Here is a 17698-nt window from a genome sequence, read left to right as displayed (position 1 = left end):
TAACCGAACGACTGAAGCTCAAAATCATTAGTGGAGACAGTATCAGTTGAAAAGCTGGTTTTGGAGATGTGAGTTTGCTGCAGGGTTATTGACAACAAACAATGTGTAAAAATAAAAAAATAAAAAAATAATTCTTACCATGTCTCTGTAGTTGGGGTAGAAAGTCTGATCAATGAGAGGGAACTTATCTGAACCCAACTTCTTCTGATTATTGATCAGCTGGGAAAACTGGAGGAAAGAAGGAGAGCAGAGTGAATCGACAGCAAATTAATGAGGACTGAATGAGTGTAATGTGCATTATAACATGTAATACACTACTATATATGTAAGTATAAGCATATTATCCATATAGTAATAACGACTGTCATTGTGTTCTTTCTGTAAAGAATGAAGACAACGTTTCCACTGATCTTGATCGAAACTAAATTCAACAGCCACGGGCTCCATTAAAAACAATCTACAGTCAATAAAACACTGTGTAGGTTGTTGCACTTGTAAATGTGTTTTGCGGAAATTGCTTACGGCCCAAGGTTTGTCACAGAGGTTGTAGATGGAGTCCAGAGAGTTGACTGAGGGGACGCCTGCATACTGCAGACCGATGATCAGGTTCCTGAAGTCCTCGTTCTGGGCCATGCTGAAAGCATGCTGACGCACCAAGACGAAGTCAGGCTTGAACGACCTGGTGTGAGAAATGAAATGAAGTTGAATTAAGAATGAATTCATATTTCTAGATCGTTTTACTGTGTTTGGCTGACATACAGCATTCCCCTGTCTGGTTTTATTTTCTGTTAGTTAAAAACAGACATTTTTGGACGGCAGATGTCACTGGCCTGTAGATGCGCAGATTAAAGTGAAACATTAAACACAGGTCATGCTACAGATTAAAAACCCACAAAGCCACAAATGAAAGGTAGTGTATTTTTCTGTGGATGCTCTGGCAGTGAGAAAATAGTCCCACAAGTCTGGCTGGAACATAAATGACTAAAATTGTACATGTGAAAAAAGACAATGCAGTGGCCATGTCTCTCGCCTTGCAATAGATTATCATGTGTGAAGGATTCTTAAAAAGAAGTCACATTAGAGACAACTTTACTTTGCTTAAATGCTAAACACATGAATCTGATGGTAAATGAAGCCTCAATTTGTGTTATATTTCTTTTCTCGTTACTCTCGTTCTCATAACTATTTAAATCATATGACTTTATAAGATTTAATTTTACACACATCACTGAGTCAGAGGTAAATCTATAACACAAATAGTATCATTTAAAAAGGACATTTAATAAACATGTGTAACCTGCATGTTTCAAACCATTTGTCTGACCTGCTTTCTGCCTGAATGTCACTATTTCACCAAAATGTAACAGCAGGGAAAACTTTGTTGTTGTCATGTTCCCTCTTCTGAAACCGCTTAGTTCAGTTCGCTCAATTTAGCAGGAGATGAGTTTTGCCTTGGCCGTTGTCAGTTGAATACAATGTTGTGCTTTTTTGTGCAAACTCATGGTTTTAAATAGGGAGTGAAACCTTGCAATCTAGTTGAGCTTTAATAAAACCCAGCAGTGGCTCTTAAGCAAAATGATTGATTACCCTTCCTGTTTTAATGCAATACCCAGTAAGAGAAAAAGCAGATAAGCATGGGGCGGCTGTAGTGATAATTCACTCTCATATACGCACACTCACAATAACAGTGTCTCTCAGGAAGGAGAATGACGGGCTCCTCAGGCCCCAAAATGAGACATTTCCGAAGGGAGGAGGTCGGGGTGGATGCACGGGTCAACAAAACAAATGAGATGGTTGTTTGTTTCCCATGTCCAATTGACAGTAAGCATTTTTTTTTTTTTTAAAGCATGACCATGATTGGTCGCTAACCTTAACCATGATGACAAAGCTCCCATAACCTTAGTAGTCAGTATTCTAAAGGGCATGGATAAACAATGTACTGTGCCATTAAATTTGAGGGACAGTTTGTACATTTGCGACTTTCAATAATAACAAGTATCTTTATCTGTATTGATATTGATGCTTCTGCCCCTGGGATGACTTGATATCAGACTGAAACCAAGCTTTCTGTTACTGGTGGAGCTGGGTGGGGAGGGGGTAATGTGATCCACCCACACATTTTGGCCTCCTGGGTAACCTCATCACTGCAAGATGAAACAATGAAGCCGCTGGTGACATGTGTCACAGAGGTGGATGCCTGCAGTCCTCCCCAGGACAGCAGCAGAGTTGAGCAGTGATGAGGACCACAGTGCAGAGGGAATTCAACAACTGAGAGAAAAAATGGGGGATGAATGTGCGCAAATGAATAGATAACAACTACTAAATGTGAGATAATAATCCGCTCTATTACAGTTTTGGGAAAAAAAAAAAAGTTTAATTTATGTGTCTCCATAGCAAAACACCAAAAACCACAGGTCTGGTGCTTCGGTGCAGTTCAGCTCTGTGAAAGGTTGATGGTGATAGGGCATGACTCCTGTTATTTTTTCCCTTTTGTCTCTGAATGCGTGTTGGAGAGAGAGGGAAAGTGAACAAAGGCCAGGGTGGGTGAACAGACAGAGACAGAAAATGCAGAGTAAAAGAGATGTAGAGCGCAGTGAGAGAGAAGAGACAGACAGAAAGAGAAAACTCTGGCACAGCGTGACCACCACCAGCTCTTCGTGCACGGAGAATACTAATCAGGCACTCCAAGAAACTAAAAAAAGACTCTGGTGGGGAGGACACAGCAATTTATGTGACTGTAATCTCTTCATTACTGACAGTAGGCAGGAAAGATCAACATGGTCTTGACTCTACTCTCAATTTAATAACTGGATTCAGTGTTGCCGACAATGTCACCGTAACCAGCTTTCACTTTGTATTTTTCACTGTTTTCACTATGCGCTGCACCAATTACAAAACACTTACAGCAAGAATAAAGATACAGCTCATGAAGAGAGCTGAGCTTTTCATTCGTTCATCTATTTATGTTTTCCTGGTGAATTAAAATTCAAAAAGGAAGCAAGAAAGACAGCAAGGTCAACAACACAACCATTTCCACTTGTCCCTTGAGTGATGTATTTATTTTTGTTTTCTTTCATTTGACCTGGATGAACATGTGTGTGGCTGAGTATATTAAAACTAAACCATGCGTGCAGCAAAAAGATGGCAAGAGCTTAGACGTTCCATGGGTATATATATTTATATACTACAAGCCCAAAAATGTGTACATTTCTCTTTTTGCCAAAAAATTCTATGAATAGACTGAAACCAACAATGAATTGATCCTACAAATAAACATTTTTATTCCTCTGTGTCATAGACATCCATTGTTATTCGAATGAATGAGCTGCACTGTTGCGATGAGTGACGTTACTTCATCATGACGTACATGAGCACTGTAGTTTATTTTGAGTTGATCTCACATACACCGCCCTACTGCAGTAAATGCTCACTAGAGCAACCAAAGCGTATTAATCCGCAGTTAAAAATAGTCCACCATTTGCACTTTTTTGAGTCACGTTTCTTAAAAACTACAGTGCCCCGCTGTTAAAGGAAATAACTGAGCCTTTTAATAAAAAAATGAAATAGAAAATAATAATAATGATAGTAATAATAATGATGTATTTGTAACTAGTATTTACAGATTTATGTTTTCAGGCTTGAGGCTGACAGCCACAGGGACGAAAGATGGGAAGTATTGAGAGACAGACTAACACATTATTAGTTTCTGTCTTTTCACATGATTTATTGAAAACAAAATAATAATGGTGTCCTTATCCTTCAAGAGAAGGAGAAAAACAACAAGTTCAAAGGGGTAGAGAGGAAAAAGGAGTTCTCTGTCAATAGTATTTTAAACAGGATTTTTAAATTCTCCTGAACTCCTTCTGTCAAATGTAACCTTTCCTTATGTGACATGTGACCTGCATGTACATGAGAGTGGCTGAGCATATGGAGGTTAACCATGCATGGATGCACCAAGGAGATTAGCAAATGTTCCAAAAGCAATGTCGAGCCAAAATCGGTGTGAGTCCGTTTGCAGTCACACAACTCAAAATGTACGTTTTTAAATGACGTTATCCCTGCTGTGTGCTGATGTTGTAGATGAAATATTATAATATTTGATGGTTCGCAGCCTCTTCCTCTCCTTTAACATCAAATCCTCTAACTCCTCAGGCTCCCACTGTAACAAAACTTTGGCTAAAGGAACAGTTAAAAATGTATTTCCATATGTTTTACACTGTAAATATTTCCCATGGGTCATACAGTATTATAAGAGGAGCTGTGGATTGTGTAGTGACACACTCAGAGTTTAGAATACATCATGTCTGCTATCGGGGTGAGGGTTTCTCACTAACACAGAATCACCGCTCTGACTTGAAATCGATGAACACAGCCCAATTACAGAGACAAAAGTAGATAATTAAAACAATTTCCAAGTCTAAAAAGTGTGTATTGAACTCATACAGGCAGATAACAATACACACTGAAAATTTCGTTATATAAGCTTGTTACTTTTCTCTACAGCGAGTAAATATTTGGGTGAGACTTACATCATGATACAACTTGAGAGGAGCTCAGATGACACATGTTGTAAAAGAATAATGTGTCTGTGGACATGACGTTGTCAGGACAGGTGAATGTGAATCTCTCTGTCTACTCCCATGAATCAAAGTTTCCCTGACTCCACATTAAGTCAGGCGGTGGTCACTGTTGAGAGTATGTTTGTGTGCGAGCATGTGGGGACCAGCCCGTCATAAAGTGTAATTGCAGGGCAGAGATGCTGATCATCAGACTGACGCTGCCGTCTTCATTTCCTGTTGGTTTTGTTTCCCGGTGAACAGTGGGAGTTACTGTCTCGCTTAATCACTGGCGGTCTTTAGCTGGGACACCAGTGTCTGTGTGGTTTGTGGTGTGTGAGTGTGTCTGTGTGATTGTCTGGTTTACAGTACGTTCACGTGTTTGTACGCAGATCTACTGTGCCAGTTTGTGGGTAATGGTTGTGGTCATACGCCTCTGCCCTTTTTCCACTGATCAGAAGTTTTAGTAAACAAGTGTATTTGTTATTTAAGAGTATTCTGAGGTTTCTCTGTCTGATCTCACACAAAAGTCTAGGGATCATCATTGACTGCTGCATAAACATAGTAAAGAAACACTATGCTGGGGTTTGAAAATGCTATCTATCTATCTATCTATCTATCTATCTATCTATCTATCTATCTATCTATCTATCTATCTATCTATCTATCTATCTATCTATCTATCTAATTTAAAGGAACAAATGTTCCTACACATTTTTACATTCAATTTAAAATACTTCATTTGTCCTTCAAAGGGTAATTTGAAGCAATAGAAATCCACACTAGAAATCATTCACACACCTAAGGAAATGTATAAAATACACAATAATGTAACAAATATGTTGAAATAAGTTGAAATACACCTTATCCAATGTCATGACGACATGTTATGTCAAAAAGTATCAAGTGCATTTATTGATCTAAAATAGTAAATTAAGCCCAAAAGGTAAGACATTTATTTCTGGTGCAGGTTTTATATTTAGGGTCAGGAGACTGGGTCCAGCTCGTAGATTAATTAATGAGATTAGTTATTTTTGGCTGCTCTGAGAGTAAAACAGCTGAGTTTTAGTAAATCATCAATAGCAGGCTGCTCTCATACCTTTTTATGAGGATGAAATGTTTTTGCACAAATAGTAAAATTAATTTCCAAAGCAGGGACACTTTGGTAAGGATCCAGGTTTTTAGGGGTAGGTTCAGTGTCAGTGGATGAGATCCTGCTAGAGGGTTAGGTTTTTATTTTTGTGGTTGTATTTTGGGATTCATTTCACCACCAAAGTCAGAGGGCTAGAATTTATTCCAAAATAAAAGACAGATGTGTGCATGTGTGTGTGTCGTGCGTGCGTGTGCGGTGCTGACCTGACCACTTTGGTTCCACCCCTGACAACCTGCATGTCCACATTGCAGGTTCCATTTGAATGTGAGACGAGGTTGACCTCTGAGAACTCGGCCTACGAGGACGGAGAGAGGACATAGCACACTTTCATTAGTTACAAACTTTAAATCTTGAAATAAACACAAATGAAATACTATGAATGGTAAATGTTGCACAATCATACATGTTTGTTTAGTAAATGGTTCCTAAAATAAACAACTGTAACAACTCATATACAAGAAGCAGAGAACCAGACGATTATATTGTCAGTGCTCAAAGTTATTGTGCAAGAAAAGATGTGTAATATGTCAACTCTATTCCATAATTACAGTCATACCAGATACATCATTCTTTTTTCATTTGAATTAATGACTTCTACTGGGAGCAAAACAAACTAAATAAATACTGAATCATTTCCTCCTTTAACAAACCTCCTTTGCAGAAGTAGTAAAAAGAGATGAGAAGACTTTAGTGCTGTGTACACATTTGCACATTTGTTTTGTATTGTATACATAAACCATATAGTTATTCTAGTATAAATGCATATTGTATGTGCTGGTCTTTGGTGTGGTTGCAAAAGTAGGAGGATTCCTCTATGACTCATAGCTGCCGGCTCCTGTTCTGGCATCTATTTTCGTTTCTGTGGTAAGGCTTGAGGTTGTAATGTAACTGTCAACATCTATTAGGTGTGAAACTGTTCTGTGTGAAACGCCCGAGAATAGTCATTTCAAATGCAGTAGCCCAGTAATGCGAAATGGTTCAACCAATACGAAACCAAAATGTCTAAAAAGTATAACTTAACTACATACAGTAACCACACTTTGATATTACTAAGCTTGTGGTTTGTTTTACATGTGAAGAACTGCTGGTTTTTGAACGTGTGGTTATTTATACACAGGTAAACATACACAGCACAGAATAAATGACATGGCGGTCTCTATGAGGCCGACAAGGTTCCAAACCACTGCGACACAGGTTCCTGATGTGTACAACATTTTCATCTTCCTGTATGACACAATGCTAGCAGCTCTCAGATGCTTTTAGCTAAATGCTAACATCAACATGCTAGTGCATGTTAGAATGCTAGCTTAGCAGAGAATATTTACCAGTTCATCTTTTAGTTTATTGTGTTAGTATGCAAACATTTGCTAATTAGCACTAAACACAAAGGGCAGCTGAGGCTGACAGGAATGTCATTAGTTCTGCAGGTATTAAAAAAATTTTTTTTTTTTTTAAAAATACCTAAAGACTTAGGCAAGTAAAGAATTTCATCTGATGGTGAACACTAAAGGAAAAAGTCAAAACCAAAAATGCTGACCACATGGTGATGCTGGAAGAAGAAGTCAGGGGGGTGGCCACCAAAATCATTAGGATTTATCATATGAGAACCATGAATGTCTGTAGCTACCAACTGTAGCTATAGATGTCAAGCCAGTTCCTCGTTGACGTGAAAAAGATGATCTCACCATGATACTAAGAGGGAAGTTCAGAGGATTACCAAAGGCTTCATCCCCTGGGGACCATGAATGTGTGTACAGTTTGGACCAAAGTGCTGGACCAACCAACCAACTGAAAGATCCCCAGAGCCACACCACTTGCATGGCTACATACATGTACCTGTAGGTATTTGAATAGATTTTGGCCTTGGAGAACGTTCAAAATAAGCCACACAGGCAACAACACTATAGCTTTTTAGTTCTTGTAAGTTACCTGTGACCTGTTGTATAAAGCAAAAGACAAGTGGAGCTTATCTGAAAGAGTTTTTTGTCTTTGTTAATATATGCATTTCCATATCAAACATGTGAATATGGAGTCAGTCCACTTTCATCTCTGTTGTGATCACTCCCAACCTTTTATAAATGATTCTGCGGCATCATAGATCTATAAAAGCAATACTATACCTGCTCCACTTTGATGTCGTAATCCCCGAGGACCTTCTTTCCCCGGAACACTTTGGCCCTGGAAGAAAAGAGATGAGAAGAGATTTAGGTTGCCGTTTGTACACTCAGAAGCTCTCAGTTGTCTGTGCTGCCCTCTACTGGACATCAAACTCCCTGTGGAACAAGTGAAAGAAAGAAAGGAAAGAAAATGGATGCCTGCCTGTGCACTTTTAATGGCCAAACTTCCTCAGCTGTAGGGGAATGTTTATTCTAACAAGCTTCTTGAACAGCTTAAAAAGACAGAGAAAAGATTAGTGTTGCCATAGCAAAAATGCAATTTGTGTCATGTCAATAGGCGGGAACATTAAATTCCCGATTAAGGCTGCAAATATTAAGCACCGTCTTGCACTTTGAATGATGAATGTACCCAATAACAGTTTGGTTTGATGGTAACTTTCTAATATCGAGGCTGCCACTTGCTCAAGAGTGATGTAGCAATAGATTACAAGCAAACACACACACACACACGAACACACACACACACAGGGAGACGGAGGGCAGGCAGACAAAGACAGAGAGACGAGCAGAGGCGCACATACACACACTGCCAGCCAAAACAGAAACAGACAAAATGCTCTGGAGGCTTCATTTTACACATTGAAGATGAATCGCAGATGCTTTACACGGCATCCTTCATCAGCCCATACACTGAAGCAAAATAAAGCAGAACCCATGGGCCTGAAAGTCATGGCTGATAATAAAACCTACAGATACTTTCATAGACTATATTTATTATTTATATATTTATAGATAACTTTTCCCCATGTTAGCATTCAAATAGTCCTGTCTTTTTTTCCCCCTTTCTTTGTCTTTTTGTTCATGCACCAGTTATAGTATAGAATAGTTTGTATGATGTAATGCTTTCTCAGGACACTCCCGAAAATACTTTGATGTATCTCAAAGGGTTTATCCCACAAACAATATGATGTCTCTAAATATCAGCGGGTCCTTGGATCCTTCATTAAAATCAATTATCTCCTCCAAGCAGTATCCCAGCTGATGTACCACCAACTGAAATGAAATCAGATTAAGTGTGTGCTCATGTTTCCTCTCTATACCGTCAGTTAAATCCTATGAAAGATTACTTCCATACAACTGCATAGGACCTTTGTGTAGAGCAGCACCACAAGCATCTGGCTCGTTAGTCTGGTTCATTAGGATCAGACCATCGGTGAGAGAAACACTCTGATGGTATGATGCTGCTACTTCCAACTATCAATAGCTACGCCAGCAAAATTGGTGACCTTAGTATTGCAGCAATAAATCTTTTTCAATCCCGCTAGAAGGTAAAAATCTGTTAGTGTGTGTGTGTGTGTGTGTGTATGTGTTTTTTTTTGTTTTTTTTACAGCATGGTCAGCTGCTTTAACATATTACCATATTGCTATGATGACACCCTAACCTCTACCTCTGAAATGTCTCTTACATCATGAAAAACAGCACGCACAATAAACATCTTCACTCTGACTCAAACTTGACTTTAATTCAACAGTTACGTTACAGCCCCTCAGAAGTTTATTGCAGAAAGCCTCTCTAATCCCACTTCTGTTACATGGGTCTAAGAGCAAATGAGGATCCACATTCACCATGTGTTCGGTATCTGCACTGCACAATGCTTAAACAATACACAGAGACGTGGGATGTCACCGTAATGGACAATTACATTGTTCTACTGAAAGGCCGCTGATGTAGCTTCCTCATTTAATTTCATTAAAAAGCATAATGTGGCTGCCACATAGAAAAACACACCATCGGCAGATATGAATCCTAGCGGAGCTGTAAGTGAATGCCTGAGAGACGGCTTTCACAGGACAAAAGCGCTCGTCACAAAAGGGAAAAGAGACAACCTTTAAATTTCATTTTGAGGACTGACAAAAGCTCCTTTTAGCAGACAAATGCATAAAGCTCCTTTTCTTAAAAGCAGCATTACTAAATGTTTTCGGCCACATGAGGTCAGTGGAACAAGCTGGAAACTAAACATTGACCAATTGTCAGCTTATTATGTTGTAACAGTGAAGGTGTGAACAAACAGTTGCCTTTTTACACCTCCAGCAGACGCACAGCAACCTTAGCATTCATTTAAAGATGCCTTTGTGGCTACCTGAAGATTGTAAGGCTGCTATCCACTCTGCTTTTAGCGCTGCTCTGGTCTGCTGTAGATTTTATTCCTATTCAGTTGAGGGATGCCACAAATCACGTCAAGTTGTTAAAAAGTTAATGCTCTCTGACAAGTCATCCCCTTCAGTTTCCTGTATTTAATTTCTAGCACCCAAGAGTGTCATAAAATATAAAACTACGACTAAGTCAGCAATGCTTTTGTTCATTCAGGACAGTGTTAGCTTGTGATCTGATAAGCATGAGACCCACTGACTGTATTTAATTTGATTTTTGAATTTTCACCAACACAAAGAAGCAGGAAATTAAGCAAGCAAAATCTATTTAATTAGGGAAGTGTTGATACATTCTGAGAGACGCCCAGATGCTATTTTGTTATAGTATACACATATACGTACAAACTTGAAAGAATACACTGATGAGATATGCTGCAGCAGAGGTCGATATTTTAAAAAATATTTTCTTTGTAATTGCTTAAAAATCTAAATCCAGCCGCAGGTGCTAAACTTGTTTACAGAAGATTAACGAAATGAAAATAAACAGAGATACTGTAGATGCAAGCATAAACTCAATGACTCAATTTCAAAATGGTGCAAATTAAATTTTGTTTGTAATCCCAACACCCCCACCCCCAAACCATGCAACGGATACTTAATAGCCTATGACGTTTTTTTGGAGCAAACCTATTGTTTTGCTCAGGCAATGTGCGGGTGATATTAGGAATAAGATCTCAGTCTAGCTATTATCCAAATGTCAGCGGGAATATTGTAATTCAGGGTGCTGGGTGGCAAACTAGTCCGAGAGTCAGAACATGCTCTTTAATTCATGAGGGTCATGCAGAGACGTCTGGAGAAAACATCTGAGGAACGGACATGGTTTTGAGGCTAAGGATACAGAATGATAAATGCAATTGAATAAACTGGAAATAATTAGAATGCAATAATCCATAGTTTTGTGGTAAAGTTATACAAAATTGACTGGTTTTTCAACATGTTGGTTTGCAGCTACTGAATCAGAATTTAATGTATGCACCGCTCTCTCATGGCGCTCTGTAAACCTTAGATATATTGACATCTAAGGTTTGAGTCAACAGGACAACACTGGAACAACAAGAATACATTCAACAGCTGACTCCATTTTTTCAGGGTCATTTGATTCGAATCCACTTTCACTATTGATCTGTGGAGTCTGAGAGTCTGAGGCAGACGCACAGTCTTGTAGAAATGAAGTCTTTCAAATCCATGCATGGTTAAAAACAGAGAGAGAGAGGACAGAGAGGAAAAGATGACAGAGATAAGAGAGAAGAATACACAAAAGAGGAATGAGAGGCAACAATATAATAAATACATCAAACTTAAAAAAAAAAAAAGAAGAGCAATAACTGAAGTGTGGACTTGGGTATTAGCAGTCTAATTATGCATATTTATCATGATGTTAGCTATGTATTTTAATTAAAACTTAATTTCTGATTTTAAGTTTCTGTAATGAACCCCTACTAACCCAAATACATCACCATAATTGGTTGGTTTGGTTCCATTATCTCCTCTGTTCCCAGAAAGTCTGCATGAAAATAACTTTTCATAAACTACACATGGATGGTTGGTTACTTAAGTTAATCAAATGGTCAGAATTAATCCAGGAACCCAGGAAACATCCTCCTCAACTAATGATTCCCATGGCTTGAAGTCCTGTATCATACAATGAGTTACAGTCGACAAGAATAGACGCCATAATCAGGGTGTAATGATCGTGTCCTGCTGCCGGTTAAAGCATGATACACTTCACATTATATGACGGGTGACGTTCCTTGTCACACTCTCCCACACTCCCTAGCTATTTCTATCTCCTTTTCTTTCTCATAGCGTCACTATAGTTTTCCCCACTTTCCCTCTCAATGCATCATTTTTCCCACCCATCCGTTTCTCTCTCCCCTCTCTGGTTATCATGATCGATTCAATGCAAACAAACATTAGCGTATTGTATGCATACAAATGAGCCATTAGTGATAAGCCACTGCATTTTAATTGGTTAAGTGAAGCAGGAGTGATTGCGCGAGGCAGATTCTGTTGCTATGGTGTTTTAAAACGTAGAAAATACATCAGTCCTAGGGAACGGCATATTGACATAATTGTCAGAATCAATGGCAAGATTGAGGGAGTCAAGGAGTTAACGTAAAGCAGCATTTGCAAACAAACTAAAACCTGTACAAAAATCTTCCTTCTCTGGCACAGCACACAATAGCTCTGGCAACAGAATACCTTCTCATCGTTGAGACTGTGTAAAACAAGAGTCTGACTACTGGGGCGAAAGGGCACGAAAAGTGTTCGAGCAGTCCTGTCAGCTCCAGTGCGGTGGGAGACAGTGTAATTATTTGGCTAGCTGGCATGCTGTTACTGTGGCTGCAGACGGACCATGTACTGTAGATGTCGGGGCATGAAAGTGAGAGTACAGTGGAAGGAATAACTCAGGGGCTGGTGAACTGTGCTGGCTGCATACAAAGAAATCAATTTCAGTTTCTATGGAAATGATCGAAACATTTGAACATGGCGCACTTCAGAACACGCCCTAGTCAGTGAAATAGGTGTTTTTGTTCTATTGATAACAGCTGGAAAAACACATTCTCTGAAATCAGTGGCTGGGATGTGGGCAGATGCACAACATTATCAAGCATTTCAATCAATACAGAGAAGCCAGGACAGCCAAATGCTGTGATAAATCCCTCCAAAAAGTACCACTCGGAGAGAAGACGTAGAGCGAGGGAGGAAGGCTGAGAGCAAGAAAACAGCATGCTGCATACTAAAGAAAGCTGGCCGGATTATACCCAGCTAATATTGTACATGGTTAGAAACAACAGGACAGCACACGCTCGGAGGTTCTTCATTCATATTGGAAAAAAGGAGAAATGGTTGAAAACATGAGACACACAAGCATATCTGAAGCAAATAACAAAGATAATGCTGCTGAGTGTGGATGCAGGCTGGTGTAAAGGTAACAGTCATGAACAAAACCAGAAACCAACAGACAACAAATGTTTGTTCTTGTTTACAATTTTCCTGCAATCAAATTATCCTCACAATCACAAACTTAACTTGCTTTTTACTGGTACAGTCTAGACAGCCCAGGTTGATTTCTGTCATAATCTCATAATGCATTTCCAAGCTTCTTCTAACATTGTGTCAAGGCAAGCCAGCTCTCTGATTACACAGTAGTTTGGAGGACTGCGGTAAATCACCCATCAAACACACAGAGACACACAGAGAGAAGGATTTTCCTATCTTGTACTTTTTCTCTCCAAGCAGAAGCTCAGAATTCACTCTGACATTTGCCCTTCGATGTCTATGAGCTTTTGATTGTTCCTATGTGCACAATACGTGTGGAGGAAAAAAAATTGCGAGTTCTGATTGGCTGCGCTGACTGAACATGCGCAGCATACAAAGCTTCAAATCAGTGTGCTATTGGCTCATGTTTTCTTGCCTGAGGTGAAGATTTCGCTTGAATTATTCAGCTGCAGCACAGGGGGCTGTAACACCTCCTCCTGCCATTATCCTCCTCTCTCGACCCTGCAGGAATGCAGGTGTCCCACAGACTGCACCTCCCTTTCACAAACAGTGAATGTGTCATCTCAGTGTGTCCGGCAAAAACTGGAATTTGTGGCAAATACACTTCACAATGGTCACAAGTCAAATAGTGCCTCCGCCTTTCACACCTTCTACATAATAGGAAATCAGTTTGATAAACATTAGCTAAAATGTTTTGTTGTCTAGCAACTATTGCCTTCACTTCCTTTATAGTTAGTTATGCGCAAGTGGTAAGAATAACTTCCGGGTTGCCAGGTTTTAAAAAAAAATTAATTTGGCTAATGTTTATGCAGTGACACTAATGATAGTTAAATCTGATAACATTTTATGGAACTGACAGTTTATCAGAAAGACCCAAAGATGGACTTCTTATAACATTTAGACTTAATGGCTTATTAGAGAGCGACTGACTCATCGGTATTGTAGTCTGCAGTTATAATTGTTGGTGTAAGTTATAATTAAATAATGTAACACTCAGTAGTTCATTGTTAATTTGATGTTTTAAGGGGTTGGCTTGTTTACTGCCAAAAGCAACAGAATTTGGAGTTTGAGCAAAGAAAAGAAATTCATCCTTCATCGAACCATGAATAATAGGGACATACTGTATGTGGGCTTTTTCATTTTTAATTTTTATTATGGCTCATGCGACTGTTGTCTTGGGCAACTATTTGTAATTATTGTGGTGGATTTAGTCAGTGGCGCTGGTAGCCATACTGTATGCACTGTGTGTAATTTTTATTTTTTTAAACATGATTTTGTTTTTTTTTGTTTTTTTTTTTAACATCTTGAAAAAAATGCTGGCAACATATATATTCTTTAGCAAATTTATGAATAATTTAAGATTACTTTACATGAGACATTAATTTTCTGTTTGTACAACAGGTTTGAAAAATGAAGGTTAGAGATGCGTGTGTGTTTGTGATGGTGGAGGGATCAGTGTCTGTGGTTTTATTACATTACTGTGATAAATGATGACCCACAGGGCAGGCTGTGCTCTCAGTGTGTGTATGTGTGGGTTGCGTGTGTGTGTCTGTTAGAGCACCCACTGGCAGCACATCTGCTTTATTGAAAAAGGTTTGTCTAGGCAACATCTTCAAACTAACAGCAGAGTTGATTGTTTCCTTGAGGTTTCACTGAATCCAACTGGCAGATACTGAGAGGGTTGTTACTCAACTGTGTGTGTGTGTGTGTGTGTGTGTGTGTGTGTGTGTGTATGTGTGTGTGTGTGAGTGAGTGTCTGTGCTGTGTGAGTCAGTTTTATGTGTGTACGAGAGTGTAGTTATTGCGGTTCTTGTCCTTGGAAAGCAGGCAGGAGTGACAGTAATCTTTTTTATCTTGTCCCTGTAATTTGGCAGCTTTGTTTTAACTCGGTGTTGCAGCTTTCGTTGCCTTTCTCTTGTACCTCCTCTTGTTCCTAACCCAGCCTCCACTACCACGCAGTTTGTCTCCTTCTGCCTCCTGTACTTTCTCTCACATTTACCCTGTCATATTTTTACATATTTCTCAGAGCAGAAGGACATTTTCATCAGCTGAGAAAAGCATTCATTTGAGTTTTACTAGTATGAAGCATTTACAACAATGCGCAACCTGTAATGTTAAAATGATGTTAGATATCATGAGACTTAACACAGAGGGGAACAGTAACAACCTTTACTCATGTGGTTTACTCATTTACATTTTATCTTATTGTATAGGCTGCTTCTACTCCATTACATTTCAGAGTTAAGACCTACTTTTTGCGTCATTCCATTCATTTACAGCTATAGTTACTGTAGTTTCTTTTCAGATTGAGGCTGCACCTGATAAACATATCAGTTTATAAAATAAAATGCATTGTTATAGGAGTTGAAGTTATTAAAATTAGCTCCACTTTGACAACATTAAAGAGTAACCCGAACCCTTTCATAATAAAAACTTATGCTTTTGATACATTGAACAGATTTTGCTTCAAATACCTGCATACTTTAATTCAGGTAAAAACATTTGACTGCAGAACCTTGAAGGTACTGGAGTATTTTTTATACTTTTAATAAGTAAAAGATCTCAATGCTTCTTCCACTGCTTCCTTTACAACGAGACAGAGTAATTTTCTAACATGAGTTTTGCATTCAACCAGGACCACCTTTCACTTTTGAATGGCAGCTGACAGCAGCAGCAAGTCCCCAGAATTGAATCTGTCCATGGTTCTCAAACCAGCGAAACATGACAGCTTTGGCAGAAACAATGTGTAATTTCACCTCCACTAAAGACGGGTTTTAATTTGATTTCAGGCGTTGCAAGCCATGCGCATTCTGAATTTGTGATTGATTTTGTAATTACAATTGATTAAAAGAGAGTCAAGCCGGGGAGGCATCATGAGATTGATCAACACTGTCAGTCCGTCATGACTTCAGTCATTAATATTAATATCAATATGTAATTAAATATTAGAATATAGAAACTGATCTACTCAGAGAATGGTAATGAGGAAATATACTGTTGTTTTTCTAAGATGAAATCAAAAACGTACACCCACTCGCCTCAAGAGACTTGTTGGACATGGATTTAAGATGATGCACTGGAACCTGAAGTTTGTTAACATGGCTGTTCACAACATTATAAACCCTATGCACTTGCTATCTGCTTTGGTGCCATAGTATTAATATTGTGCCATCCTCGAGCCTGTCAAAGTGTGACCTGAACGGCCAATTAGCCTGTATTGTTCTCATTCAGGCAGAATGCAATGGTATTTGGTTTTCAGTTCACTAATTAAGGGGAGTGACAAAGCCAAACAATTACTGGCAAATGTGGGGCATGACTGCTCATTTCAAAATGAGGTTCTCCAGGCAGAAGAAAACCAACCTCCTCATTACTGCAAATTGTTGGCTGTGTCAGAAAAGCCTCTATCACTGTGGTAATATGGTCTGTTTAGGACTTTTGTATTTGCGTCATCCAATAGAAAATTCCAAAGAAAAAAAAACAACATGGGCCAGGACCTGTCCTCATGTTTAATTAATTAAGTCAACAATACCAGACATTGAATTTGGGCTGCAACTAACAATAATTTTCCTCTTGATTAATCCGACAATTTTATTCCTGATTAATTGCTTAATCTTTTTGCCTATAAAGTGTCAGAAAATAATGAAAAATGTCCACTATAATTTCCAGTAGCCTAATGCGGTCTTAAAAAATCCCTTGTTTTATTTTAACATCAGTCCTTAACCCAAAGATAGTCAGAAAAAGCAGCACATTTAAGAAGCAGCACATTTAAGAAGCAGCACATTTAAGAAGCTAGACCCAGAGAACGTGTAGCATTTTTGTTTGTGTACAGGCTGATGAGAATCTCATTAGATTTGTAGGGATTAGGTATTTGGATAATAAATATATTGACCTGATGATTTGGCAGGATGAAAAATAAAGGACCCACAAAGTTATTACAGTTCACCGTGAGGTGCATGTATGTCTGAGGTGAAGTATGACTGAGGTAATTCAGCTCTACAGCAAATGTTTATAAGTAAAGCACACACGGCAGATGATATGCAGGTGCAATCCTGTCTGACAGCACACAATGTTAACAGTGTGTCAACTTTTTGGGGTCTTGAAAGAGTTGTATCCTCTCAATTAATTCATCATCAATACTTCACCAGGTGCCGATATTTCTGCCTTATAGATTGCATCAGATATATTGCTTCTCTGTTTGATTTCTGCTCTAATAAGCTCTTTCACTTGTCATTGAGTAGTTATTATTTGTTTCACTCCTGAGGCTACTCGAAGTTGTGCCAGAGCCCTGTTGGTATGTAATCAGTGTCAATCTTGTCTTATTTTGAAATAGAGTAGTAAGAATGAGTGTTCAAGTACAGCAGGATATACTCAGGAGAATGTTTAACCACAACTGATTTAAACTTCATAGGCTAAACTAAAATTCAACTTAAAGTCTGCCTTTCACCTGTAAAGTAAGATATGTGCTCTGCCAGGGACGCCACTTGGGAGATGTTTGCATTCGAGGCTTTCTGCCAGAAAGGTCTACTTTAACCCAAAACCATGACTTTTCTTAAACCTAATGAAGTAGTTTTGTTGCTTAAACTTAACCAAATGGTGACAGAAAACTGAAACCAGAAAGTATTTCTGCCAGTAAGGCGTTCTGGCAGAAAGCCCTGAGG

General features: G+C 38.8%; 1 protein-coding gene across 1 annotated transcript in view; it reads right to left on the bottom strand.

Annotated features, from left to right (window-relative positions):
- Nucleotides 1-17698, bottom strand: part of syn2b (synapsin IIb) — a 73345-nt gene that overhangs the window by 24670 nt on the left and 30977 nt on the right. Inside the window, exons 2-5 of the mRNA XM_023426800.2 lie at nt 7830-7887; nt 5913-6004; nt 523-679; nt 139-228 (exon numbers count right to left, since the gene is read on the bottom strand). Of these exons, the coding sequence (XP_023282568.1) occupies nt 139-228; nt 523-679; nt 5913-6004; nt 7830-7887 (397 nt within the window). The remainder of the gene's footprint in view (nt 1-138; nt 229-522; nt 680-5912; nt 6005-7829; nt 7888-17698) is intronic.

The sequence above is a fragment of the Seriola lalandi genome, unplaced genomic scaffold, assembly GCF_002814215.2.
Source record: "Seriola lalandi dorsalis isolate HSWRI2012SDOR001 ecotype SW California unplaced genomic scaffold, Sedor1 jcf7180002054840, whole genome shotgun sequence".
Lineage (NCBI taxonomy): Eukaryota > Metazoa > Chordata > Actinopteri > Carangiformes > Carangidae > Seriola > Seriola lalandi.
The sequence above is the reverse complement of the archived record's forward strand: the minus strand, read 5'-3'. Positions and strand labels throughout refer to the sequence as shown.